The sequence below is a fragment of the Lithobates pipiens genome, unplaced genomic scaffold (assembly GCF_037356315.1).
Source record: "Lithobates pipiens isolate NorthernLeopardFrog02 unplaced genomic scaffold, aLitPip1_a1.2 Scaffold_23, whole genome shotgun sequence".
Taxonomy (NCBI): Eukaryota; Metazoa; Chordata; class Amphibia; order Anura; family Ranidae; genus Lithobates; species Lithobates pipiens.
The window spans coordinates 314,832,735-314,858,990 of NW_027507785.1; the positions used below are offsets into that span (position 1 = coordinate 314,832,735).

A 26,256-nucleotide genomic window follows, 5' to 3' on the forward strand; every position below is an offset into this window, starting at 1 on the left:
CTGGTAAAAAACCTAGGTTTATGACATCATGCACAGCTCTCTCTCTCCTGAGAGTTTGCTAGTAGACATGTGCAATTCGTTTCGGAACGAATCGAAATTCGGCCGAATTTTGCATCTTTCGGACATTTGGATGCATCCGAATGTCCGAATAAAAAAATAATGAATTTCAACTAATAAGAAAGAAATTATAGCGCATATAACGAATTAATTCAACATGATTTGGTAGTTCATTAAAGATCTAATGAAACAAAAGGTCCACTCAAAGTAAATCTTAAGACCCATACACACTGTCAGACTTTTTGACAACAAATTAGCTGTTTTAAGGCAACATCCGACCGTGTGTACGCTCCATCGGACAAACGTTTTCGGTTTTCATCGGACTTTTGTTGGCTGTGCAAACAGACAAACTTTCCGGCAACAAAAGTCCGATGGAGCAAAGTCCAATCATGTGTATAGAAAACCATAGGACAGTGATGGCGAACCTTGGCACCCCAGATGTTTTGAAACTACATTTCTCATGATGCTCAACCACACTGCAGAGTGCATGGGCATCATGGGAAATGTAGTTCCAAAACATCTGGAGTGCCAAGGTTCGCCATCACTGCCATAGGACTTTTGTACAAAGTACTAACACGCATGCTCAGAACCAATGCAAAAGATCAGACAACAATACAGAAGTTGGCCAAAGGTGGCGGTAAAGAGCAGAAAAACCACGTGATTTGGTGAAAGTTGGCTGAAAAATTCCTGCTGTGTGTATGCAATACAAGTTCACGGCCGACGCCCTTTGTACAAAAATTCATGGGAAAGTTTGTACAAAGTCCAATCGTGTGTATAAGACTTTTACAGTCCAATCAGCTGATTAATTTGCTGGAGGTTGGATTACTGGCAAAGTGCATTCCTGAGTACTGAGTGAGAAGGGTGTTGTATTTTATTTGAGCCGAGGAGGAGAGATATTGTCATTGTGTGCGTTAAGAAATTCAATAAACAAATGACTTTCCAAACTACGAATCATTATCACAAATATATATATATATATATATATATATATATATATATATATATATATATATATATATATATACATACATAAATTATAGCGGATATAACAAATGAATTTGACATGATTTGAGATTCAGACCCCTTTCACACTGGAGCGTTTTGCAGGTGCTCTAGCGTTAAAAATAGCGCCTGCAAACCGCTCTAAAACAGCTGCTCCATTCACTCCAGTGTGAAAGCCCAAGGGCTTTCACACTGGAGCGGTGCACTGGCAGGGCGTCAGAAAAAGTCCAGCCAGCAGCTTCTTTGGATCGGTGGAGGAGCGGTGAACTCACCGCTCCTCCGCCGCCACTCCCCATTGAAATCAATGGGCAGCACTGCAATACCGCCGGAAAAACGCCGCTCCGGCGGTGTTTTGTGGGCGGATTTAACCCCTTTTCGGCCGCTAGCAGGGGGGTTAAAACCGCCCCCCGCTAGCGGCCGAATAGCGCCGCTAAAACGTCAGTAAAGCGGAGTTAAAAATAGTGCAGTTTTACCGCTGACGCCCGGGGCGGCTCGGTGTGAAAGGGGTCTCAGTATAACGAATATCGACACTCTGCGAATAATAACGAATTATCCGAAAACAAATTAACGTAACATAACGAATATAACAGAACGAAATGATGTATTTTACGAATGACAATGATCCGAAACTAAACAAAATTTTCCATTGTGCACAAGTCTAGCGGTGCGTTGCCACTAGTAACTAACATCCACCAAATCACCCCGCTGCCAGACCTCCGTATATCACCTCTGAGACAATGAACAGTCATTTGCTTTCTTTTGTTTTTGTTTATTGGGGGATATAACTTGGTTGGGGAATGGGTATATATGGGATGCCCATAGATTAAATTACTTTGCCATCATATTTACGAATTACAACTTTGTTTAAGCCTTGAAGAAATGATGCGCATGTATAACATCTACAGTCTCTTCCCTGCATCACCATGCAGATTATTGCTCCACTTCTGCGTAACTCCTGCAGACTATTCCTGCCTGGAATCCTTCTCTCCTGCACAAACTTATTCTGTAGCACATTATGTTTTCTGTCACATCTTCTTCTATATGCAAAAGATCCCACTCTGAATAGTCTCTAATGCTGACTCTGTTTAGTTGCTGCTACTAGGCCAGAGGTCTGCAGTACCTCTCCCCGGAGGCCTAGTAGTTTAATAGCATGTTCTGAACGGTGGACTACTGTTCCCAGCTAGTCCAGCTTGCAAATCCTGTGCCCTCGGGCCGCATCGATTTGACACTATTCTCCACAGTCTCTCCTCTGATCCAAGACTCCTCATCAATGACCGTGTAAAGATGAGGACTTCATCCATGAGCGTGTAAGGACAAAGTTCCCTCACAGACTCCCTGGCATGTCTTCACATCCAGCACTCCACTGTGGTACACTCACATACCTTTCTCTGCCCGAGTCTACGATGGAGAACTTAACCCGGACCGTACGTTCCGACAGCTTCTCCTGGCCCTCTGCTCCAGGAACTCCTCATCAATGACCGTGTAATGATGAGGACTTCACCCATGACTGTGTAAGGGTGAAGCTCCCTTATAGCTCTTCCGGGCCTCCTCCTGCTATCGGCGCACCCCCCCCCCCTCAGATGGGGGTGCCCTCCTGCTGCTGTCTAGTAATCCAATCTCCACTTCTCCCGGCCAGACAACTCCTCCCAGTGGCATGTTACCTCAGCTTATATGGGAGGCACGCCGCCTGCCAAGTCCAGTTGGAGATTGGTCAGGCCTCCTCACATCAGCTGCCTGCCACTCCAGTTCTAGGCCCTGCCCCTCTTCCAGAACATTCTCCTTGAAAGCAGGGGTGGCGCCTCAGAACTAAAGTACAGGTGGTCACACCCACTGCTATACTAACCACTCCCTGCCCCCGCAGATCAAAAACAAACAGGCCTGATATATCTCCCGTATCGGGGTGTCAGGGCTCCGTATAGACTCACGATATCCATGCTTGCAACCAGTAGGGCATGGGTAGCAGTGACCAAGATGGGTAGCGCTTCTAAGATTTCTCCTCACACACCACTTTGGAAGAATCCTATATTAACACACTTCTATGAGTACCCTGATCCAATCATTTGGACTAAATTTGGTATTAAGACACTGAAAGACATTGGGTGGTGGGAAACTTCTACAGTTTGACGTACTGAAAACTAAGTTTAATCTTCCCAACATTCACTTGTTTCGTTATCTTCAGCTCAGACATGCATACAATGCCCAATTTGGAGATAATGGTATTACCCTGAAAATGAGTGATGTTGAGTCTTTGCTGAGGGAGGACACTTTAGACAAGTCCTTGTCTACAATATATAAACAACTGTTCGGCGAGGGAGGAGATCTCCTTGCAAAGTGTAGGGCGGTGTGGGGTGAGGTGTTCCCCAGATGGATGGGGATGACTGGGACGATGTATGAGACATTCATTTTACTAGATTGGTCTCTGCTAGAGACCAACTCATTCAATTTAAATTCCTGCATCACATATATCTTACTCCAGCTAGATTGGCTAAGATGTTCCCTACCCAGTCACCTGGTTGCTGGTGGTGCAGTTCCCTCACTGCCGATTTAATGTGTAGCTGATGACATTTTGGACAAAATGTCATACGCATGTAAATTTAGTTTTTGCTTCAGAACAGTAAGGGTTCTGAGGGTTAATTATGCAGGTTGGCCTTGACGTCAGTCTGGCCGGGCTGTGTTGGAAGTTCTGCCTGGTCATGTGAGCAGTGAGGTGCACAGGCCAGAACCAGGCCTGGTTGGAAGTTTTGAGTATCAACCTTCTCAGAACCTATCAGTGGGAGTGTCGGGCCCCGCTGGGGAGTCTGGGAAGGGGGACTTAAGATGTGTGGGTCAGAGAGGAGTTTGTGAGGCCCGTGTGGTCTGTTCTGATTCCAGGACCGGGGTAGCCCCGTGAGGGGTCTCGGTCACGGGGTGTTTGACATCCCGCAACATGTTCCTGTTAGAGGCCCCTAACAGACCCGTCTGATCTGGGGTAGGGATCCGTCTGTTCCGGAGTCTCGGAACCTGCTGGTGCGAGGCGCAGTAACTGAGGGAGGATCCAAGGTGTCCGGGTATGCCCTCGGCTTGGAGAGGCGCCACAGCTCGTTGAAGTGACCGGGGGAGGACTCTTCGGAGGAGGGCCGACAAGTGGCATCCTGGGAAGTGCCTGGTTACTGAGTTGGGAAGGACATTGACGAATTCACGTTTTTACAGTACCATTGAGGAGACAGAAAATGTTCCAGGTACTGAGGAAAAAGGTTCACCCTTAGTTACAACTTGTACACGTTTATAGGATTGTTTTAAGTATTTGAGTCGACGTGCTGACTGCCATGATCTCTGGCTAGAGATCGATTCAGCCTTGAAGTTCCCAGCTGCGAGTGCCTACTCTCTGGGTGGAATTAGAGACTTTGCTAGACCTGCAGTTCAAGGTGCCTGAGTTCTTCACCCATGCCCTCTGTTCCCATGAGAGACTGTGTTATTGGATGTTATTACTGCAAAATAAAACCTTTCGAAAGGACTTTATCTGTGTCAGCTTTCAAGTTGTTGTGTATCAACCCTGGGAACCCCTAGACGTGGAAGAGCAGGCCAAGAGGAGGTAACTGGTAAGCCCAATAAGTCAAGGTCGCCCTGCAAGGGTTATGGCCGGTACACATGCACATCTTTTGGAATTACTCGAACATTTAAGTATTTTGGAAGAGGGTCATAGAATGTATAGCAGAAGTAGCAGCCATTCCTATACAGCATACAATACAGGTGTGCCCTTTGGGACTGGTGGACAATCTACCCCCAAAGAGAGTAACCCTTAATAGATCCTAATCTATTACGCTAGGAAAATGATAGTGTTATCATGGAAAAAGACTAATCCTCCAGCTGTATCAGCGTGGAAGGGTTTGGTCAATAGGGCTGTACCCTTATACAAGGCTACATACATTAGCAGGGGCATACCACAAAAATCTGAAAAGGTGTGGGGCAGTTGGATGAATAGTGAAACTACGGTAGTGGATTGAGGGATACATAATAGCATGCACCTGCGATGGGTTTTTTAACATGTATGTAACTATCTGACATAATTAAATGTACCATTGACTGTTATTGAGAAAAGGTTGCCTTATTATTATTATTTGGATTTTTTCACTGAGCAGGGGTCTGGAAGGAGGAGGTCAATGCTGAAGAGATGTAAATAGTTTCTTTTGTGTGGCCCATTGGGTCGTGTATGTACCTGTTATGTTAAAAAAGTAATAAAACTTAAAAAATAAAAAATAAAACAAACAGGCCTAGCTTGCAGCTGCTAAAATTTACCTGTACTGACAGTTCCTTACCAAAAAAAATCCTCACTCTAGCACCTACCTATTGTAGAGGGTGCTACATTAGGAAGGGTGGGGGTGAGTCATAAGAGGGCCAATGAGAGCTACATAGTTGGGGGTGTGCCTCTGTGTGTCTGTGTAAATCCAGGAAGGGAACAGGCAGCAGCTTCAGCTGCCCACAGTTAAAATGGCTGCAGCCAGATTCAGTGGAGGGAGATTTCTGCAGCATATTTGGCAAATACAGAATCACAGTATATATAAAATAATATGAAAAGTGGTTGGAGGGAAGCTTCAGAATGGCAAAGATGTTTTTATTGCAAATTATGTGAGCAGACTGCAGTTCCTCTTTAAATAGCAGATTTGTTTAAACAGATTTGCCCCATTACACCTACATGTGTTAGGATTACTGAGGAATGAGGGGGTTGAGCTATTATTTGGAGTAATGTGTTGATGTCAGTGTGGCTCTACAGAGTTAATTCCACTCAGGGACCTATGGGAGCGCGGGGCTGTCTGCTACCCTACCAATTTGGGGGGTGGGGGGGTGGGGGGGGGTGGTGCGCCCATCTCAGGGAGCACGGGACGTCAAACGCTTTCATGCTTGTTTTGTAAATTGTATTAGTCACTTATCATGCCCGGCTGCCCCTCACATATGGGAACGTTCTGGATTACAAGCCTTAAACGAGAGGCAGATTTAGAGGCACTGCACAGCCAGAAACAATCAGGAGTAAATAAAGAACCGTTTTCATCAAACAAATTAGTGCGGCTGCATCTTTATAATCACCCAGAGACAAGAAAATAAACCAAATTCTTCTCCAGCCTGCAATAATGATCTACATATATTGCCGCATCCTCCACCACTTCCTATTCCACGTTCTGTCCGGCTGACCGAAACTTATGTTCTGTATTTGGCTTCACGAAAAACCATCACATGTTTAATGTTCTGGCCGAAGGAGTTAAAAATCAGTAACACAGCTGCTGACATTACCTGCCTTTATCTTCTACAGAGTGCCCCAGGAGTCCCCCTGTGAACTGGAAGTGCTGATATGCATATGGGGAATCCAGCTTCAAAGCTGGAGCTTTGGCATCCCCAGTGTACTGCCCTCTATGTGAGGCGCTATGCCACTATGACCACTAAAGAGGTTCACAATATGGGGGAGTGAGAGGAGACCAATGCTCCAACTTTAGAACTGGAAGTTGATATTTGATCATTTAGTGCCTCAGGTTCTCGGGAAACTCTGAAAGATGGGGTGTCAAACTCAATTTCATTGTGGGTCGCATCAGCAGTGTGGTTGCCCTTAAAGAGGAAGTAAACCCTGATGGGTTTACTTCCTCTTTCATTCCCTGCAAAGGCAAAGCATAATGGACTACTATGCATCGCATAGTAGCCCATTATGTGTCACTTACCTGACACAGGAGCCAGCGAAGTCGCCGCTGTCCCCTGTAGTCCGCCGCATCCACCGCCGCTGTCATTCGGCGAAGCCGCGATGACGTCACTCCCGCGCATGCGCACGGCAGTCGACACGCGCGGCAGCTCCATTCTTAGAAATGCCACGCTCAGTGCGCCTGCGCGCCGCTGTCTACGGCGCATGCGCCGTAGACAGCGGTGCCCGTTTTCGGGCAAATATCTCCTAAACCATATAGGTTTAGGAGATATTGCTTGGACCTACAGGTAAGCCTTAATCTAGGCTTACCTGTAGGTCAAAGTGGTTTGTAAGGGTTTACAATCACTTTAAGGGCCAGTTGCATCTTGGGTGAGCTATGTACAGACTACAGGGTTCAGAAGTGTGTTATGTACAGAGTGCAGGGCTTAGGGTCACATTATGTAGAGAGTGCAGAGTTCATGAGTGTGTTACATACACAGTGCAGGGTTTAGAGGTGCATTAAGTACAGGGTTCAGGGGTGCACTATGCACAGAGTGCAGGGTTCAGATGTGTGCTATGCACATAGTGCTGAGTTCTGGAGTATGCTATATGCAGAGTTCCGGAGTAGGCTATGTACAGAGTTCTGGAGTATGCTATGTACAGAGTTCAGAGTTCAGTGGTGTGCTATGTACAGAGTGCAGAGTTTAGGGGTGCACTATGCACAGAGTACAGAGTTCTGGAGTATGCTATGTGCAGAGTGCAGAGTTCAGGAGTGGGTTACATACAGAGTGCAGGGTTTAGGGGGGCATTAAATACAGCATGCAGTGTTCAGGGGTGCCCTATGCACAGTGTGCAGAGTTCTGGAGTATGCTATGTGCAGAGTTCTGGAGTAGGCTATGTACAGAGTGCATGGTTTAGGGGGAAGTTATGTACAGAGTTCAGGAGTGCATTACGTACAGAGTGCTGAGTTTAGGGGTGTGTTAAGTACAGAGTGCAGGGTTCAGGGGTGCACTATGCGCAGAGTTCAGAGTTCTGGAGTATGCTATGTGCAGAGTTCTGGAGTATGCTATGTGCAAAGTTCTGGAGTATGCTATGTGCAAAGTTCTGGAGTATGCTATGTGCAAAGTTCTGGAGTATGCTATGTGCAGAGTTCTGCAGTATGCTATGTGCAGTGTTCTGGAGTAGGCTATGTACAGAGTGCAGAGTTCTGGAGTATGTTACGTGCAGAGTTTAGAGGTGCTCTATGCACAGAGTGCAGAGTTCAGGGGTGCGCTATGCACAGAGTGCAGGGTTTAGAGGTGCACGCTGACAAAAGGCAGGCAAGATCACTCTTGATCCTTGAGCTGTAAAGTTATTGCAGAATTAGTAATAGTTTAGTTCCGAATTAGTTTTTTCACAAACTTTGACAAATTCCGAAATTTTTCAGAATTTTTCTTTTTCCGAAATTTCGAATTTCTGTATTTCCGATTTTCGAATTTCCGAATTTCAAATCTCCGAATTTTCGAAAATTCTAAATTTTCTAAATTTGAAATTTATGAAATTGGAAAATTCTAAATTTTTAGAAATTTTTAATTTTAAATTTTTGAAATTTGAAATTCGTAAATTTGAAATTTCGGAAATTTGAAATTTCGGAAATTTGAAATTTCGGAAATTTGAAATTCATAAATTCAAAATTTGTAAATTTGAAATTTCGGAAATTCAACATTTGTATTTCATAAACACCTGGGTGGGCTTGTAGCGCAATGCCATGAGCCCACCCTATTTTATAGGCTATTAGAGCCTCTGGCTCTAATTGGGAGCTTCAAAAAAAAAACCCGCCCATAGGTGTAAGCAGCCTAATGCACAGCTCAGACTCACACTACTGATCACTCACTGTTTTCATTTAGAAAAGGAAGGGGTCTGTAAATGACATATTTACCAGCCCCTTCCCCCACTCATCCTAAAACATCCCCCTGTGTGTGCCCGCAGCAGCAGCCTTCAGGAGAGGAGAAGAGGAAAGCCGGCAGCGCTGGGGGGGGGGGGGGGGTGGTGAGGGGGCATGGCAATAGGGGGAATATGTGCTGTACAGAGTGATTAGGGGGTTCCTGGGCACACCTGTGCACGCCTATGCCCCTGCTGCTGTAATTGAGGCACCCTGAAAGGGGCCGGACGCATGAATAGGGGGTGGCGGCGGCGATGGATAGAGCATCGCATCACCGCATCGCTAGAAGGTGGAGGGGATAGAGGAGGAGGCGCTCGGGCACCCCGAATGGACGGGCCCCCACTGACCCCTTCCCAAACAGTGTCATTAGTACAGTGACAGTGCATTTTTTTTAGCACTGATCACTGTATTAGTGTCACTGCTCCCCAAAAAGTGTCAAAAAATGTCAGTTAAGTGTCCGATTTGTCCGCCGCAATATCGCAGTCCTGCCAGGGTTGCCAACCGCCAGTAAATTTACTGACAGTTTGTAAAACTCTGTGATTTTTTTTTACAACTGCCAGTAAATATCAGGGGCTGATAATGTCATGCTGTGTTGACTGTAAATCAAGGGAATTACTTTGTTATAGGTATTGTCAGTGTTTCCATATCATCCTTATACTGTTCAAATATTCACTGTGTTCGTTTTCAATAGGAGTTCTGTAATTTCTCAGGTTGCCAGCAAAAAAAATGTGCTCCGCCAGTAAATTTTCCAAGTTTTGTCAGTAAAAAATGCTGCGCTAGGTTGGCAACCCTGAGTCCCGCTATAAGTCGCTAATTGCCGCCATTTCTAGTAAAAAAATAAAAAAAATAAAAATATCCCTGATAACTTTTGTTCAAACCAATCAATATACGCTTATTGGGATTTTGTTTTACCAAAAATTTGTAGCAGAATACATATTGGCCTAAACTGATGAAGAAATGCGATAATTTTACAGGTTTTTATTGGATATGTTTTATAGCAGAACTTAAAATAAATATATATAAATATATATATATATATATATATATATATATAATTTTTTTTTTTTTCACCGAAATTGTCGTATTGGCCTAAATTGGTGTTTATAGCGCAAAAAAAAAAAGACGCAGATGTGATCAAATACCACCAAAAGAAAGCTATATTTGCAGGGGGGAAAAAGGATATAAATTTTATTTGTGTACAGCGTCGCACAAGCGCGCAATTGTCAGTTAACCACATGCCGACCAGCATATGCCAATATTCGTCGGCACCATGGCACGGCTGGACAAATGGGCGTACAGGTACATCCCCTTTAAGATGCGGCATTGTGGGCACAGGCGCGCCCGCCGTGTGCTTCCGTGACCGCGGGTCCCATGGACTTGATGCCCGCCGGGTGCCCGCGCTTGTGTCTAAGAGTGGAAGAACGGGAAGATGTAAACAAGGCATTTCCCCGTTCTGCTTAGTTACATGACAGAGATCATCGCTCTCTGTCATCGGGAGCAGTGATCGCTGTCATGTGAGTAGAAGCCCATCCCCTCCCCACAGTTAGAATCAATCCCTAGGAGACACTTAACCCCTTGATCGCCCCCTAGTGTTTAACCTCTTCCCTGCCAGTGTCATTTACACAGTAATCAATGCATTTTTATAGCACTGATCGCTGTATAAATGACAATGGTCCCAAAATAGTATCAAAAGTGTCCAATGTGTCCGCCATAACGTTGCAGTCTTGATAAAAATTGCAGATCGCTGCCATTACTACTAATAAAAAAACATAATAATAAAAATGCCATAAATCTATCCCCTGTTTTGTAAACACGATAACTTTGCCGCAAACCAATCAATAAATGCTTATTGCGATTTTTTTTTCTACCAAAAATATGTAGAAGAATACATATCAGCCTAAACTGAGGAAAAACATTTTTTTTTATATTTTTTTGGGGGATATTTATTATAGCAAATGGTAAAAAAACGGAAAATTGTATACTCACCTTTCCGTAATTTTCCTTTCCTGACGCATCTTCATGGCACCACACACTGGGTTGTGACTCCGCCCCCACAACCTGACAGGATTGGTTAACTATAAATTTGAAGGGGAGACCTCCTGCTGCATTCTCTGTAAATATCATCATAAACTAAACAAACGGGAGGGCATTGTGTGGTGCCATGAAGATGCGTCAGGAAAGGAAAATTACGGAAAGGTGAGTATACAATTTTCCGTTTTCCTGACGCCTTCATGGCAGCACACACTGGGAAATAACTCGCCAGACGGGTGGGTAAATGCAAAAAATATTTAATTCCTACAATGCCGAAGAGTTGGCTCTAATAACAGATCTACCAAAATCTGCCAAGGACAAATGGGCAGAGTTCACTCTATAGTGAGAAATGAAAGTATGTTCAGAAGACCAGGTTGCTGCCCTACAAATCGTCTCTGAAGAAACTCTGCAATACGCCGCCCAAGAGGTAGCCACTGCCCTAGTAGAATGAGCCCTGATGTCTTCTGGAATCGCCAAATGTTGCGTGGAATATGCCTTTCTAATGGCTCTCACCAACCAGGATGCAATAGTGCGTGAGGAAGCTGGCAGTCCGTGTCTAGTTCCATGAGGAATAATCAAGAGAGAGTCCGTTTTTCTAAAGGAGATAGTAGCTGACAAGTAGTTGGTGATGGTGGATTTAATGTCCAGCGGATGAGGCTCTCCCTGATCATCAGTGAAGGATGGAAGGACAATATCTTGGTTATAGTGAAAGGAAGGACCCACTTTGGGTATGAAACGATCTGAGGGTCTAAGAACTACCCTGTCTGGAAAGAAAACCAGATAAGGCTCTGAAATAACCAGAGCTTGAATTTCCGACACTCTCTTGGCTGATGTTATGGCAATTAGAAAAGCAAGCTTCAAAGTCGAGTCCCATAGTGAAATAGATTCCACAGGAATAAACGGTGGACTAGAAAAGGCATGGAGAACTACCGACAGATTCCATGATGGAAACATAGGCTTCCTAGGAGGCTTTATCTTCAGACTAGCCTTAAGAAATTGGATGACCAGGGGATGAAAAGCCCATTTTGTGCCTGTTTTAGCAGAGAGAGCCGAAACCTGCACCTTGAGGGTGCTTGAACTGAGGCCTTTGTTAATTCCCGACTGAAGGAACTCCAGAATTTGAGGCGGTCCCGGAGCAAGAGGATTCCAATTTCTTTCTCGGGCCATAAGGCAGAACTTTTCCCAAATCCTAGCATAGATGGAATTCGTGGAAACTTTCCTAGCCTGCATTAAGGTAGAAATGACCTCCTGGGAACAGCCTTGCGCCTTCAGCCTAGACCTTTCAACTTCCAGGCCATCAGATGCAACCTCTCGGGAGCAGGATGAAGGGACTGTCCCTGTGAGAAAAGGTCTGGTTCTAGTGGCAGAAGAATTGGTGGCTGGACACTGAGCTGTAGAAGGGTTGTAAACCACGGCCTCCTCGGCCAGAATGGAATTACTGCGATTATCGTTACTGAGGACCTCCGAAGTCTGGATAGGAACCTCGCAATTAGAGGAGTAGGCGGGAATATGTACCCCAACTTGAAATTCCATGGATGTATCAGGCAGTCTATTCCCTCGGCTGATGGAGACGGATTCCTCGACAGGAACCTGTGACATTTGGTGTTTAAAGGAGTGGCTGCTAGATCTATCTCCGGCGTCCCCCAGGTTTCCGTCAGGAGAGAAAAAATTTGAGGACTCAAAGACCACTCATTGTTGGACAACGACTTTCGACTCAGATATTTGGCCAATGCATTCTGCGTTGCTGGGACATATACTGCTCTCAAGTCCGTTAGGTGAACCTGGGCCCATTCTAAAATAGGACGAACTTCCTCCATCAAGGTAACACTTCTTGTACCTCCCTGTCTCTGCACATAAGATACTGCCACCTTGTTGTCCATCCTGATAAGCACACTCTTCCCCGAGAGCAGAGACGTGAATGCCGTTAGGGCATGAAAGGCCGCCCTGAGCTCCAAAATATTGGAAACCACTCCTAGGGCTTGAAACTGCCACTGGCCTTGGACTGCTAGATCCTGGTAGTGTCCTCCCCAGCCGCTCTGGCAAGCATCCGAAGTCACCACTTCTGGGTCTGGAGGGACTATTGGCTTGTATTTCTCTAAATTGTTTTGGTGTGTCCACCACCATACTGATCGTTTCACCGACCTGGAGATGACAATGGTCTGATGCATGGACACTCCATTCCACTGCTTGAGAAAGGAGTTTTGCAGGGTTCTCATGTGCCATTGGGACCATTGCACCATGGGTATGGTAGCTGACATGGATCCCAGCATGCTTAGACAGACCCTGGCTGACAGATGACTTGCTGACAGCAGTCTCCGCATCTTCTGAATTAGGAGCTGAATCTTTGCCTGTGGGAGCTGAACTCTGTTCAGTTCGGTGTCCAGATGTGCTCCTAGAAACACCATCTTCTGAGTGGGTTGTAAACTGCTTTTTTTCAAATTGACGATCCATCCGAAGTCGTGGAGAGTTGAAAGAAGAATTTCCCGATGCTGAAGCAATAACTCTTGACTTTTTGCTAACAGTAGGATGTCGTCTAAATAATGGTGAATTCGAAGACCTTTTCCCCTGAGAAATGCTACTAACGGTAGGAGAACTTTGGTAAATGTCCTGGGAGCTGACGAAATGCCGAATGGAAGGCACCGAAACTGGAAATGGCAATGATTGATGGCGAATCGAAGAAATTTCTGAAAGGCCGGATGTATTGGGATGTGAAGATAGGCGTCCGATAAATCTACTGACAGCATCCAATCGCCCAGACTTATTGCTAAGAGTATGGACTGGAGACTCTCCATCTTGAAGGCTTCTATTTTGATGTTCTTGTTGAGCCTCTTGAGATCCAGTACTGGACGAAAATCTCCTGTCCTCTTTTTCACCAAAAATAACGGAGAATAGAAGCCTCTCCCTCTTTGAGTCGATGGGACCTCCACAATAGCCCCCTTCTGTTTTAAATCTGCTACATATTCTATCAGGAGATTTTTCCTGAATAGTGTGGATGGTAGTCTGGTAGGCTGAAAGTGGTTTCCTGGAAACCCGTTCACGAACTCCCACTTGTGCCCACACTTGATTGTGGACAGTGCCCAAATGTCCTGTATATGTCTTGTCCAGATCTGAAGAAACCCTCTTAGCCTGGCGCCCACCTGGGCTGGGTGAGCGGGCAAACCTTCAAAAGGACTTTGGATGCTCCCCTGCGGGTGTAGCCTTGGTCTTCTGCATCCTTAGAAAGGAAGGCTTAGTATTCTTCCAATCCCTCCTGAATTCTCTGCCGGGACGGTAGGATCTGGACTCCCTATACTTATCCGGAAGACTTCGCCTAAAAGAAGGCCCTTTCTGAGCCTTGGGTCTTCTATCGGAGGGAATCAGTCCAGATTTCCCTCCTGTGACTTTGGAAATGGCCGAGTCCAGTTTGGCCCCAAAGAGATTAGAACCATCATAAGGGATTTTGCACCAATTAATTTTGGAGGCTGTATCGGCCATCCATGGTTTCAGCCATAAGGCCCTCCTTGCTGTTACTGATGCCAACATTGTTCTGGCTGAGGACCTTATGATGTCCACTGAGGCCTCTGCTACAAAGTCACCTGCCAATCTAATCTCTTGCAAAGAAGAGACTAATTTCTCCATTTCTGTACCTTCTAGAAGATCCTTCTCTAACTTAGTAGCCCATCCAGAAATTGCTCTTGCCACCGCTGCCGTGGTAATAGCCGGCCTGCAGGAGCCCCCTGCCATGGAATACGCTTTCTTTAATTCTAAGTCCATTTTACGGTCTAGTACGTCTTTAAAAGAGACCGCATCCTCGATGGGTAAAGTGACATGACGGGCCAGACGCATCAGGGAGGAATCCACTATGGGAGCATTAACTAAAGGTTTAACCTTTGATTCGTCCATAGGGTACATTTTCGCTAATCTGTTAGCGATGCTTGGTCGTTTGTCTGATTCCCACTTGTCTTTAATAAGATCTCCGAGTTCCTCAATAAATGGAAAGGACTCTGGTTGTCTCTTTAAATTGGGAAAATATTTGCGGGTTTTCTGAGGCTCAGAAATAATATCCTCCCAGCCGATAGCTTCTTTGACTGATCTTGCAAATGGCTCCACCAAAGAAAAATCAAATCCTGCAGACATCTCCTGGCCGTCATTATCTGAAGATGATTCCGAAGCCTGGGAGTGATATGGGTGTGCAGTGGATGTGCTAGGGACTGTCACCTCCATAGCGGGTGCTGTTGCCAAAATAGATTCACGTACTGATTCCCTTATAAGGTCAGTCGCAATTCTAGCGTCTGCTTCCTTCTCTTTAGTTGCTTCATTGAAGCAAGAGCGGCAGGCAAGCTTCTCCGGAAGGGCCGGTGCGCCACATATCCAGCAGGCGTTAGCTGCAGGCCTGGCGTGATGGCTGTGATGAGAGGAAGGAGACCTCCTGTGGTCCGACCGGCTATGCCGAAGGTGACCGTGGTGGGAGCGACCATGTCTCTGACGAGATGAAGACCTGGAGCGACTTCTGTGCGATCTCCTACTGGAAGTGCGACTTGAGCCTCTTCCATGCCTGGAACTTGCTCCTCTTGATCTGGTAGGGCTGCCAAAAAAAGCAGCATCTTTAGCAGTCGGCACTCTTTTGTCTCCCCTTCTTCAATACTCACCTACGACGTGTAGAGCCTCTTACCTTTCTAGTTGTTGATGGTCTGCGTGGGCAGTGGACTCCATGAAAAAGGTAGACAGAGTAGACTGAAGGAAAGAAAAAAAGAATTTTCCTTGCGATACTGATAACAGACAGATAATCAAAAAAAAACACACATTTTTTTTTTTTTTTTTTTTTTTTAAAACCTGCCCCTTTAAGAACTAGAACTTGAACAAAAGGCTTGCAGAAGTTAAACAAAAGGACTATGCAGATATAATAGAAAGAAAAAAAAAGAAAAATATTCTTACCTTATCCAGCCGAATAATAGGGATACAGGGCAGTGTTTGGTAAACAGCAGCATGCAGAAGCATACAGCTGTAATTTTAAAAACGGCGCCATAGCGGCGGCCAAATGACGCTCCGCGCATGCGCAGAACGACTCGAGGATACCGGCGCCATCTTGGAAGAGGGAAAAACCTCTCTTCAGGGAGAAAAAAAGATCCAGCTGCAAACAGACATGCGCAGAGCGATGAGGACACTAGCGGCGGCCATGACAGCTGTCCGGAGGACAGCAAGACCCAGCAACTCCTGCTAAAAAGGTAAAATTAAATAAAGAAAAAATAGGACACAGAAAGGAGAGTCCACTGCGAAATAAAAGCTTATTTAAAGCTTATAGAAACTTCGTGAGATGTCCCCTGAGACCACCAGAACGGGGATTCCCTCCATAAAGCTCATTTAGAGACTGTACAGGAGGGACTTCCAAACAGGAGAGGCTTGAACCTGCTGGGGTGAGGCGGTAAGAGGCTTATTCATCTGTAGGTATCTTTGAAACTCGAACGCTCCAACCTGTCAGGTGAGGATAAAAAAGAGAATGCAGCAGGAGGTCTCCCCTTCAAATTTATAGTTAACCAATCCTGTCAGGTTGTGGGGGCGGAGTCACAACCCAGTGTGTGCTGCCATGAAGGCGTCAGGAAAAGTGCATTTTTTTCGAAATTATCGTTTGTTTTTTTGTTTATAGCGCAAAAAATAAAAACCGCAGAGGTGATCAAATACCACCAAAAGAAAGCTCTATTTGTGGGGAAAAAAGGGACGTCAATTTAATTTGGGTGCGACCGCGCAATTGTCAGTTAAAGCGATGCAGCCCGAATTGCAAAAAGTGTTCTGGTCAGGCAGGGGGTAAAATTTCCCTGGGGGGCTGAAGCGGTTAAAATAATGCAGTGCCGTATCGCAAAAAAAATGGCCTGGTCATGGAAGGGGAGGGGGGTAAATCTTCCAAGTGTCAAGTGGTTAACATAAAAAATACTTGATCTCAGGTCCACTTTTGGTTTTTAGATCCAACCTGCTGCAAACAAAAATGCTACAGTTTAGCAAAACAAGCAAAGTACATCTTTCTAGTCCTCATGCTGCGTATTTTGCATCCAAGAATTCCCACAGTAATCCTAATTTCAGCTGCTTACCTGTATGGAGATCTGGGCTAATCCTCTTCCAACGGCTCACATCCGCAGCAATGGTTCACCCGGTGTCTCTGGATTTAGCATGCCCATGTTTTCCTGCGCTATTCCCACGGTAAACATTCACAATTGTAGAGGAAAAAAATCTTGTTGCATTTTTTTAAATTAAAATATTTAAAAATGTAATATTTAGGGCTGAAGGGAATTTTTAAAAAATTTTTTTTTTGCAGTAAAGATCTTACAAAGTTGTTTTACATGTAACTAGAAGAACTCCCTACAAAGGAATGGCCGGTCTGCTGTTCCTCTCCATTGTTTGTGTTGCTATAGCAAACGGCAGTCACATTGTACAGAGGGTGGAATATGAAGGTTTAACCTCATCATGCCGGATAGTTGTGGCTACACAAACAGATCGTATAAAGGGATAAAAAATGTTACCCCAAGCTTCAAAAATAATATTTATTTAATAGTCAATTAAAGTGGTGTTGCCACCAAAAAAGAAAAAATAGTTTAAAATTCTTAAAAAATGAATAAATAAATAATTGGAAAAATAAATACATTTTTTACTCACCTCTAAATGCCTGTTGCTAGGGGGTTCCTCGTAGTCTACCTTCTTTCTTGCCCGGGCTGGTGACATCACTTCCCCTCGCACCGCACAGTCATCTGGGACCTGTCACGTGTCCCAGATGACTGTGCGGCGTATTACGGCACCTTGCGCCGCTCGCACATGCGCAGTGGGTGCCCGGCTGTGAAGACGACCAGACTTTCCGGCATGACTAGGTCCGGCAGAATCAGTCCGTCGGACTTTCCGATCGTGTGTGGGATAATCCGATCATTTTTCATAAAAAAAAATCAGACAGACCTAGAAATAGAACATGTCAAATCTGTCCGATGGACTCAATTCCTATCGGGAAAACGGTTCGTCTGTGCTGGTCCGACGGACCAAATACGACGCAAGGGAAGCTATTGGTTACTGGCTATTGAACTTCCTTTTCTTGTCCCGTGTTACGTCATCACGTTCAAAGCGAACGGAATTTCGAACGGACTTTGGTCCGTTTGCGTGTGGGCAAGTCCGTTCGTTCAGAAGTCCTTTGGAACTCCATCGAAAGTCCGTCGGGAGGACCGTCTGACTTTTCTACCGGAAAGTCCAGTTGTGTGTACACGGCATAAGATTTACTTTGAGTTGACCTTTTGTTTCATTAGATCTTTAACGAATTACCGAATCATGTGGAATTCATTTGTTATATCCACTATAATTTCTTTCGTATTAGTTGAAATTCGTTAATTTTTATTCAGACATTCGGATGCATCTGAATGCCCGACAGATGCAAAAATTGGCCGAATTTCATTTTGTTATGAAACAAATTGCACAAGCCTAGCACTGGTGGTGATCGGTATTTTTTAGCGGGACTGCGACATTGAGGCGGACAGATCAGACACTTTGAAATTTTTGTTGGGACCAGTGACATTTATACAGCTATCAGGGCTTTAAAAATGCACTGATTAGTGTGTAAATGATACTGGCAGGGAAGAGGTTAACACTAGGGGGAGATCAAAGCATTAAGTGTGTCCTAGGGAGGTGCTTTCTAACTGTGGGGGGTACTGACTGGGAGTACAGAGAGATCACTGTTCCTAATCACTAGGAGCAGACGATCACATTGTACTCCCCTGAGCCCTTGTACACACGGTCGGATGATCTGTCGGATTGCGTCTTATCGGACGGTGTCGTCGGATAATCCGACTATGTGTGGTATGCATCGGACTGATTCCGTCCGAATCTCTGTCCGACCCAATTTTCCAACATGTTGGAAATATTTCCTGACCAACTGGGCCGGACGGACCTAATCCGATCATGTGTAGAGCATTTTCATCGGACCAAGTGCCACGCATGCTCAGATCAAATTCCTACATCAAAGCTATTGGCTACTAGCCTGAACGTAGTCCCATCGTAACGAAATTATGTCATCACGTTCTGAAAGATCGGATTTTTCGCCAACTTGGCCCGACCGTGTGTATGCAACAGTTACGGACAAGATCCGACGGACAAAATCCGACAGACAAAATCCGACAGATTTGGTTGTGGAAATCTCCGACCGTATGTACAGGGGCTGACAGTACAGTGATCTGCTTTGTTTACATAGGGTATTACATCCACATCCCTGTTGTGTAACTAGAAAAGAAACTGAGAGAGAGAAAATCTCACTCCCTCATAGAGTAATGGGATTTTAACAGATGCATATTTCTGTCACCAAGGTAAGCACAACCACAAAAAGGTAAATCAAAAAATCCCAAGAGCTTGAACAGATGCTTGTGCGTATGGATATGTAAATAGTGTAGGGGTCTGGGGTGGGTAATGTACATAGTGTCAGGGTCTGGGGTGATAATGTACATAGTGTAGGGGTCTGGTTTGGGTAAAGTACATAGTGCAGGGGTCTGGGTTGGCTAATGTACATAGTGTCATGGTCTGGGGTAGGTAATGTACATAGTGTATGGGTCTGGGGTGGGTAATATACATAATGTAGATGTCTGCGGAGGGTAAGGTACATAGTGCAAGGGTCTGGGTTGGGTAAGGTACATAGTGTAGGGTGGGGTCTGGGTTGGGAAAGGTACATAGTGTAGGGTGGGGTCTGGGTTGGATAAGGTACACAGTGAAGAGTGGAGTCTGGGTTGAGTAAGGCACATAGTGTAGGGTGGAGTCTAGGTTGGGTAAGGTACATAGTGTAGGGTGGAGTCTGGGTTGGGTAAGGTACATAGTGTAGGAGTCTGGGTTGGGTAAGGTACATAGTGTAGGGTGGAGTCTGGGTTGGGTAAGGTACATAGTGTAGAGTGGGGTCTGGGTTGGGTAAGGTACACAGTGTAGGGTGGGGGTCTGGTTTGGGTGAGGTACATAGTGTAGGGTGGGTTCTGGGTTGGGTGAGGTACATAGTGTAGGAGTCTGGGTTGGGTAAGATACATAGTGTAGTGTAGGGTGGGGTCTGGGTTGGGTAAGGTACACAGTGTAGGATGGGGTCTGGGTTGGGTAAGGTACATAGTGTAGGGTGGGGTCTGGGTTGGGTAAGGTACACAGTGTAGGATGGGGTCTGGGTTGGGTGAGGTACATAGTGTAGTAGTCTGGGTTGGGTAAGGTACATAGTGTAGGGTGGGGTCTGGGTTGGGTAAGGTACATAGTGCAAGATTCCGGGTTGGGTAATGTATATAGTACAGGGGACATGGTACATCAAACATATATATGGCCTCTGATCTCACCCTTCACTTGATCTTGTCCAGCTAAGACTGGCCTCAGGGAGAGACCAATAGACAAGCTTTGAAAAACTCCATATCTACAGAGACCTCTGTGCAGTCCTCATAGCTTGGAGTTCTGACCCATCATCTTTCTCTTCCTCACTCCAATGACCAAGGCCCTTGTGCCACCATGCCACCACCTATCAGTGCCAGGCAGTCTGGTCATCAATGGTAAAGAGAGTGAGTTATTGCTGCAGCCACCTCTTCCCTTACCCCCGCTAACCCGTTGGGCAGGGCTCAAGTCCTGCGGGAACGCATTGGGAACGGAGTTGCTGTACTTTTTCCACAACAGGAACTCAGTTCACATTAGCAGCCATGTCCTGCAAGACGTTGAAGCATGCGAGCTGTGTGGCAGGTGCTACACCAGCAGCTGCCGACACATTTTGCAATAGTAAGTGCCGCACACCTGACCATTCAGGCATTGCCAGTAGGGGGCCCCATGACAGCTTCCGCTTCGATCTACCTGTCAATCACAGTTAGCTGACGGGCAGATCAGGTCTAGGTCTAGCTGACGGGTAGATTAGCTATTCTGCTCACAGGACATGCAGGGAGAGAGGTGAGCTGAGGGAGGAACATCAGTTTGGGGTGGTAAGCTGAGCACAATACCTGGCAAAGTTTAATGCCAGGAGGGAAGTTTATGTGAAAATATGTGAAGGGTTGGAATTGCAGCGAGTGTGTGTTGGAGCCCTGCAGAGTTTGCAGCCCCCCCAAGCTAACATAAATCTCCTAAGCAGGAACACATCACTATCTTCCCAAGCATTCTGTCCAGATAATGTGCAGTTCATTTATGACCTTTCCGTTTAACCCTGTGTTATCCAAACTCTGTTCAATGAAAAGTGTAGACTCATCACATAAACACTCTATATACAAAATAACATCCCCCAATAAAGATCAGAACACGATGTTCACATTTGCATGGAAGCACAATTGAATGAATGCTGATTATTCAGAGAATTACCATATTTATGTTTATTGATGATTGTTTTGTTTTTTATGTACTAACAGTTAAGCTTCATACACACAATACGAAAATTGGATGAAAAATACCACTTCTGAAGCGTTCGTGCATATGAGGGTATCATTTATTTATTTTTGGTGGGGGAGTGGCTCTTGGGTGGGAGTTTACACACTTTTTTCCCCAGGACTTGAGCCCTGCTGGTAACCCACTCTATGAGGATGGATGTCAGCCCTCTCTGACTCTGGAGGTCACCATCAGGCCTCTAGGGGTCGGGAACCATTGCTACACTTGTCTGGTCATTAGCCTAGGCTTATGACATGCACAGCTCTCTCCCTCACTCTTGTGAGAGTTTGACAGGAAGGGAGGGGGGTGAGTCATAAGAGGGCCAATGAGAGCTGCAGAGCTGGATGTGTGCCTCTGCATGTCTGTGTAAATCCAGGAAGTGAACAGGCAGCAGCTTTAGCTGCCCACAGTTAAAATGGTTGCAGCCAGACTCAGTGGAGGGAGATTTCTGCAGCATATTTGGCAAGTACAGAATCACAGTATATATAAAATAATATGCAAAGTGGTTGGAGGGAAGCTTCAGAATGGCAAAGATGTTTTTATTACACATTATGTGAGCAGATTGCGGTTCCTCTTTAACTAAAGAATTTGAAGAAGAAAAAAAAAGTATGATGTCACGGCAGTCATGTTTACGAACATTCCGGAGATTCCGGCATTGCCGGGTGCGTCCAGCAAGTTCCCAAGCACGTTAATAGGCCCTGAGCAGAAATTTAAAATCTGCCCCACAAGGGGTATACAGGTGCAAGTGCTGAGCTGATTAAATTCCACTAACCCCTAAGTGTACCTGAATCTGTCATATAATAGAACCCCATTACACCTACAAGTGTTATGATTACTGAGGAATGAGGGGGTTGAGTTATTTTTTGGAGTAATGTGTTGATGTCAGTGTGGCCCTACAGAGTTAATTCCGCTCAGGGGCCTATGGGAGCGTGGGGCTGCCAGCTACACTACAAGGTGGGGAGGGGGGGGGGGGGGTGTACGTCTCAGGGAGCACGGGACGTCGAACGTTTTCATGCTTGTTTTGTAAATTGTATTAGTCACTTATCATGCCCGGCTGCCCCTCACATATGGGAACGTTCTGGATTACAAGCCTTAAACGAGAGGCAGATTTAGAGGCACTGCACAGCCAGAAACAATCAGGAGTAAATAAAGAACCATTTTCATCAAACAAATTAGTGCGGCTGCATCTTTATAATCACCCAGAGACAAGAAAATAAACCAAATTCTTCTCCAGCCTGCAATAATGATCTACATATATTGCCGCATCCTCCACCACTTCCTATTCCACGTTCTGTCCGGCTGACCGGCACTTATGTTCTGTATTTGGTTTAAAGAAAAACAGCCACATGTTTAACGTTCTGGTCGAAGGAGCTAAAATCAGAACCCGACTTCTGGCATAACCTGTCTTTATCTTCTACAGAGGGCCACTGAGAACTGGAAGCACTGATATGCATATGGGGAATCCAGTTTCAAACATGGGGCTTTGGCTTCTCCCAGTGTATCTCCTCCACCCAAATGACCACTAAAAAGAGGTGCACATTGTGGGGGTGGGAGGGGGGGGACCAATGCTTTATCTTTACAACTGGAATTTGATAATAGACCATTTAGTGGCTTAGGAAGCTCTGGAAGATAAAGGATGATACACAGGCGTGCGCACGGGGTGTGCCGGATGTGCCTGGGCACACCCTAATCACCCACTGCACTTCACTCTGCCTGGACCTGCCAATTCAACTCCTGCTCTGCAGCTATTAAAAAAAAAAAATCTTCCCAGGTCCAATTGTTTAGCTAAGGACCTGGGGGCATAGCTTCTGGTCAAAGTAGTTAAAAACAGGAACCCAACCTCAAGTTACCTGTTTTTATCTTCTACAGAGAGCCCCAGGAGGCCTCTGTGAACTGGAAGTGCTGATATGCAAATGGGGGCATCCAGTTTCAAACATGGAGCTTTGGCATCCCCCTGCCATGTGAGGCACTGTGCCACTATGACCATTAAAGAGGTGCACATTGTGGGAGTGCGAGGGGGAACCAATGAGCCAACTTTAGAACTGGAAGTTGATAATTGACCATTTAGTGGCCTAGGAAACTCTGGAAGATAAAGGATTGTACCTAGGTGTCCACAGACATGGAGTGTACCTGGGCACACCCTAGTCACCCCCTGCACATCACTCTGCCCCGACCTGCCAATTCAACTACTGCCCTGCAGCAATTAAAAAAAAAAAAATCTTCCCAGGCCCCATTGTTTAACTAAGGACCTAGGGCAGAAAGGGGACCATTTAACCAATTTGGGGTGCAGGCGGAGTGATCTACTGCACTGCGGCTCCTGACAAATGAAAGTCTTGGCTTCTGTTGCAGGCAAGAGCTGCGGCAGATTATGCCGCTTATCCCAGAAGTGGTTAAAGCGGAGGTCCACCCTAAAGTGGACCTTCCGCTCATCGGAACCCTCCCCCCCTCCGGTGCCACAATTGGCACCTTTCAGGGGGGAGGGGGGTGCAGTTACCTGGATAATCCAGGTAACTGCACCCACTTCTGGGATAGCTCTCTGCGGAAAGGGGCGTAACTTACGCCCCTTTCCGCAAGTGCCCGCCCCTTCCCGCAAGTGCCCCGCTGCCTGCTGGGAAACACACAGATCCCAGAGGCAGCGGGGAGCGATTCGCGCATGCGCAGTAGGGAACTGGGAAATGAAGCCGAAATAGCTCCATTTCCTGATTCCCATACCCAAGATGGCGGCGGCAGGACCCGACAGACGACCTAGAGATCGGCTTCGGGTGCCGACATCGCGGGCGCGCTGGACAGGTAAGTGTCACTATTTTAAAAGTCAGCAGCTGCAGTATTTGTAGCTGCTGGCTTTTAAAAAAAAAAAAAACGCGGAGTCCCGGTGGACTCCCGCTTTAAATAGTGATATCTAGGATGGTTTTTAGGTACCGCATGAAAACTCTTTACAAGAATTTTAGAAGCTAAACTCCAACCAATATTTTTTCGTTTTGTTCCTGACAGTGATTGTAAACCCTTCCATATACCCAGTGAAGTGACTGGCCTCGGGTAATACACAGAGAAAACAAATCCTCCTACATAAGTTGTACCTGTTTATTTGCAGTCTTCTCCTCTTTACATCTGTTTGAACGGCAGAATTTACACAGCTTGTCCAAGCTTTCAGAAAGCAGGGAGTGGGGAGCTTAAAGCAGAGGTTGACACAAAAATTGAACCTCCCCCCCTCCGGTGTCACATTTGGCACCTCTCAGGGGGGAGGAGGGTGCAGATACCTGTCCAAGACAGGTATTTGCACCCACTTCCGGGCATTGACTCCTGTGGGAGTCTATGCCACTTTGCGTCTGCTGGGACACACAAGGGACCATTCGGATTGCGCAGTGCGACTCGCACCTGCGCAGTAGGGAACCGGGAAGTGAAGCCGCAAGGCTTCATTTCCTGATTCCCTTGCCAAAGATGGCGGTGACAGCATCCGAGGACTAAGGGATGGTTCGGCCTTGGGGGCCGACATTTGCTGAACCCTGGGACAGGTAAGTGTCCTTATTTTAAAAGTCAGCAGCTGCAGTATTTGTAGCTGCTGACTTTAAAAAAAAAAAAAATTTCACAGGAACACTCCCGCACGCTCTGCGTAGCTCAGTGAGGAGAGCTCTGAGAGTTGATTGGAAGGAAGGGACACACCACCCTTCACACAGCACACATGAACACAGCTAAGGCTGTCAATCACAGGTGGTGTGCTGAAGCTCCCTCCCCTGTCACCTTTTTTTCTCTTGGTGTCAAGTTTAGAAGTGACTTATGCAGATAACAGAGGAAAGAGGCAGACAGAAATGACACTTTGTGCTCTGAATTGAGACAAGTACACACTATTGAGGAATGTGCTTTGTTCTTAATTCATGTCTGAGTTTTACAGCCATTTTAAATGAGAAGGAACTACAGTGCCTTGAAAAAGTATATTGTATTGTATTTATACTGAGAATAAATTACACACAGGTAAACTCTATTTACTAATTAGGTGACTTCTGAAGGCAATTGGTTCCAGTAGATTTTAGTTCCACTTCACAATTATGTGCGACTTTGTGTTGGTTCATCACATAAAATACCAATAAAATACATTTACGGTTTTGGTTGTAACATGAGAAAATTTGGAAAATTTCAAGGGGTATGAATACTTTTTCAAGGCACTGTACATTTAAAGTCATTATAGTGGGGCACTCAATTCCACAATCAAAAGGCCTCTTAGATCAATCTTGGCCTGTGCTCGTTTTCTATAGAGGTGTATATCCTATGCATTTCAGGGTCATTGCATTGGCCTCTTCATCAGGGCTGGACAAAACTGGTGTCCCTGAGGCAACATAAAGAGATTGGAAATCCATCATATATGTTTGTATAGGTAAGAGATATTTCACATAGGATTTGGATCATAGAGAACATCAATCTGTGAGGTCAGTCATTGTGCAGAGACACCATTCAGAGAATGCTTTGTATTTTCTCAATGAATTCAAAGCGTTCTTTTATTGGACTAGGTGGAGAGCATGATATCATCACCCAATTTCTCCACTTTGTACCAAACAGAGAATTAATTTCAATCATTGAGAAAATTCAAGAAATTCTCTGAACTGCACTCATATGCAGTGATCAACCTCCTGTGTCAGTATTAGCCAGCTACAATTGGGGCCCTTCTGTAAGGAGGTGCACGTGAAGCTGTCCCTTTTAAGAGCATGTAATGGATGGCTGATGGGCGGCTGAATAAGGAGCAGTCTTTATTGCATTAAATGTGTCAATATAGAGATAAGCACGGTTGATTCAGCTCACTTCTCCTGATATGCAACAGGTTTGTCCCATACAATTGGTGGTCTGCCGTTCCAGCAGTCTCCGGTCCTCATGATTGGGTCCCCACAAGGCTCAGTCTCTCACCGGTGTAACCAACAAGCCTCTCCAGCTCTGGTCCTAGGTTAGCAAAAGACCTTTCTGTGGCTTAGCCCCCAGGCACACTCTCAGGCTCAGTCTCTCTGAATGCCGGCATAGACACCAGTGTGGGTTCAAGGGGTTAAAGCAAGTGGTGAGGAGGCAACCCCTCGTCACTGCTTGTCACACACCCTCTGAGGAACAGTCCAAACATGGATCTCTCTTCAGAGACCAAAGCTAGTGTGAACGAGTCCAGCGAATCAAACAAGATTAACCGATTGCCGACCAGCCTCCGCAGTTATACTCAGCTGCTTGAATCGCCGTAGGTGTACGTTGGGCTCGTACAGGGGATCGGCCACCGGGG

General features: G+C 45.7%; 1 protein-coding gene across 6 annotated transcripts in view; it reads right to left on the bottom strand.

The window, feature by feature from the left end:
* Positions 1 to 17,020, bottom strand: part of UBE2U (ubiquitin conjugating enzyme E2 U) — a 103,281-nt gene extending 86,261 nt beyond the window's left edge. For 3 of the 6 annotated variants that reach the window (XM_077450556.1, XM_077450557.1, XM_077450553.1), the window contains exon 1: positions 16,715 to 17,020. Coding sequence is in view for 2 of the 6 variants with exons in the window: in XM_077450551.1 (XP_077306677.1) it covers positions 11,921 to 13,444 (1,524 nt within the window). In the remaining 4 variants the exon portion in view is untranslated. Of the gene's footprint in view, positions 1 to 10,624; positions 15,217 to 15,303; positions 15,366 to 16,714 lie in introns of those variants that run through there. The other 3 variants (XM_077450551.1, XM_077450552.1, XM_077450555.1) reach the window with 2 other exon arrangements.
* Between the last annotated feature and the right edge of the window lie 9,236 nt (positions 17,021 to 26,256).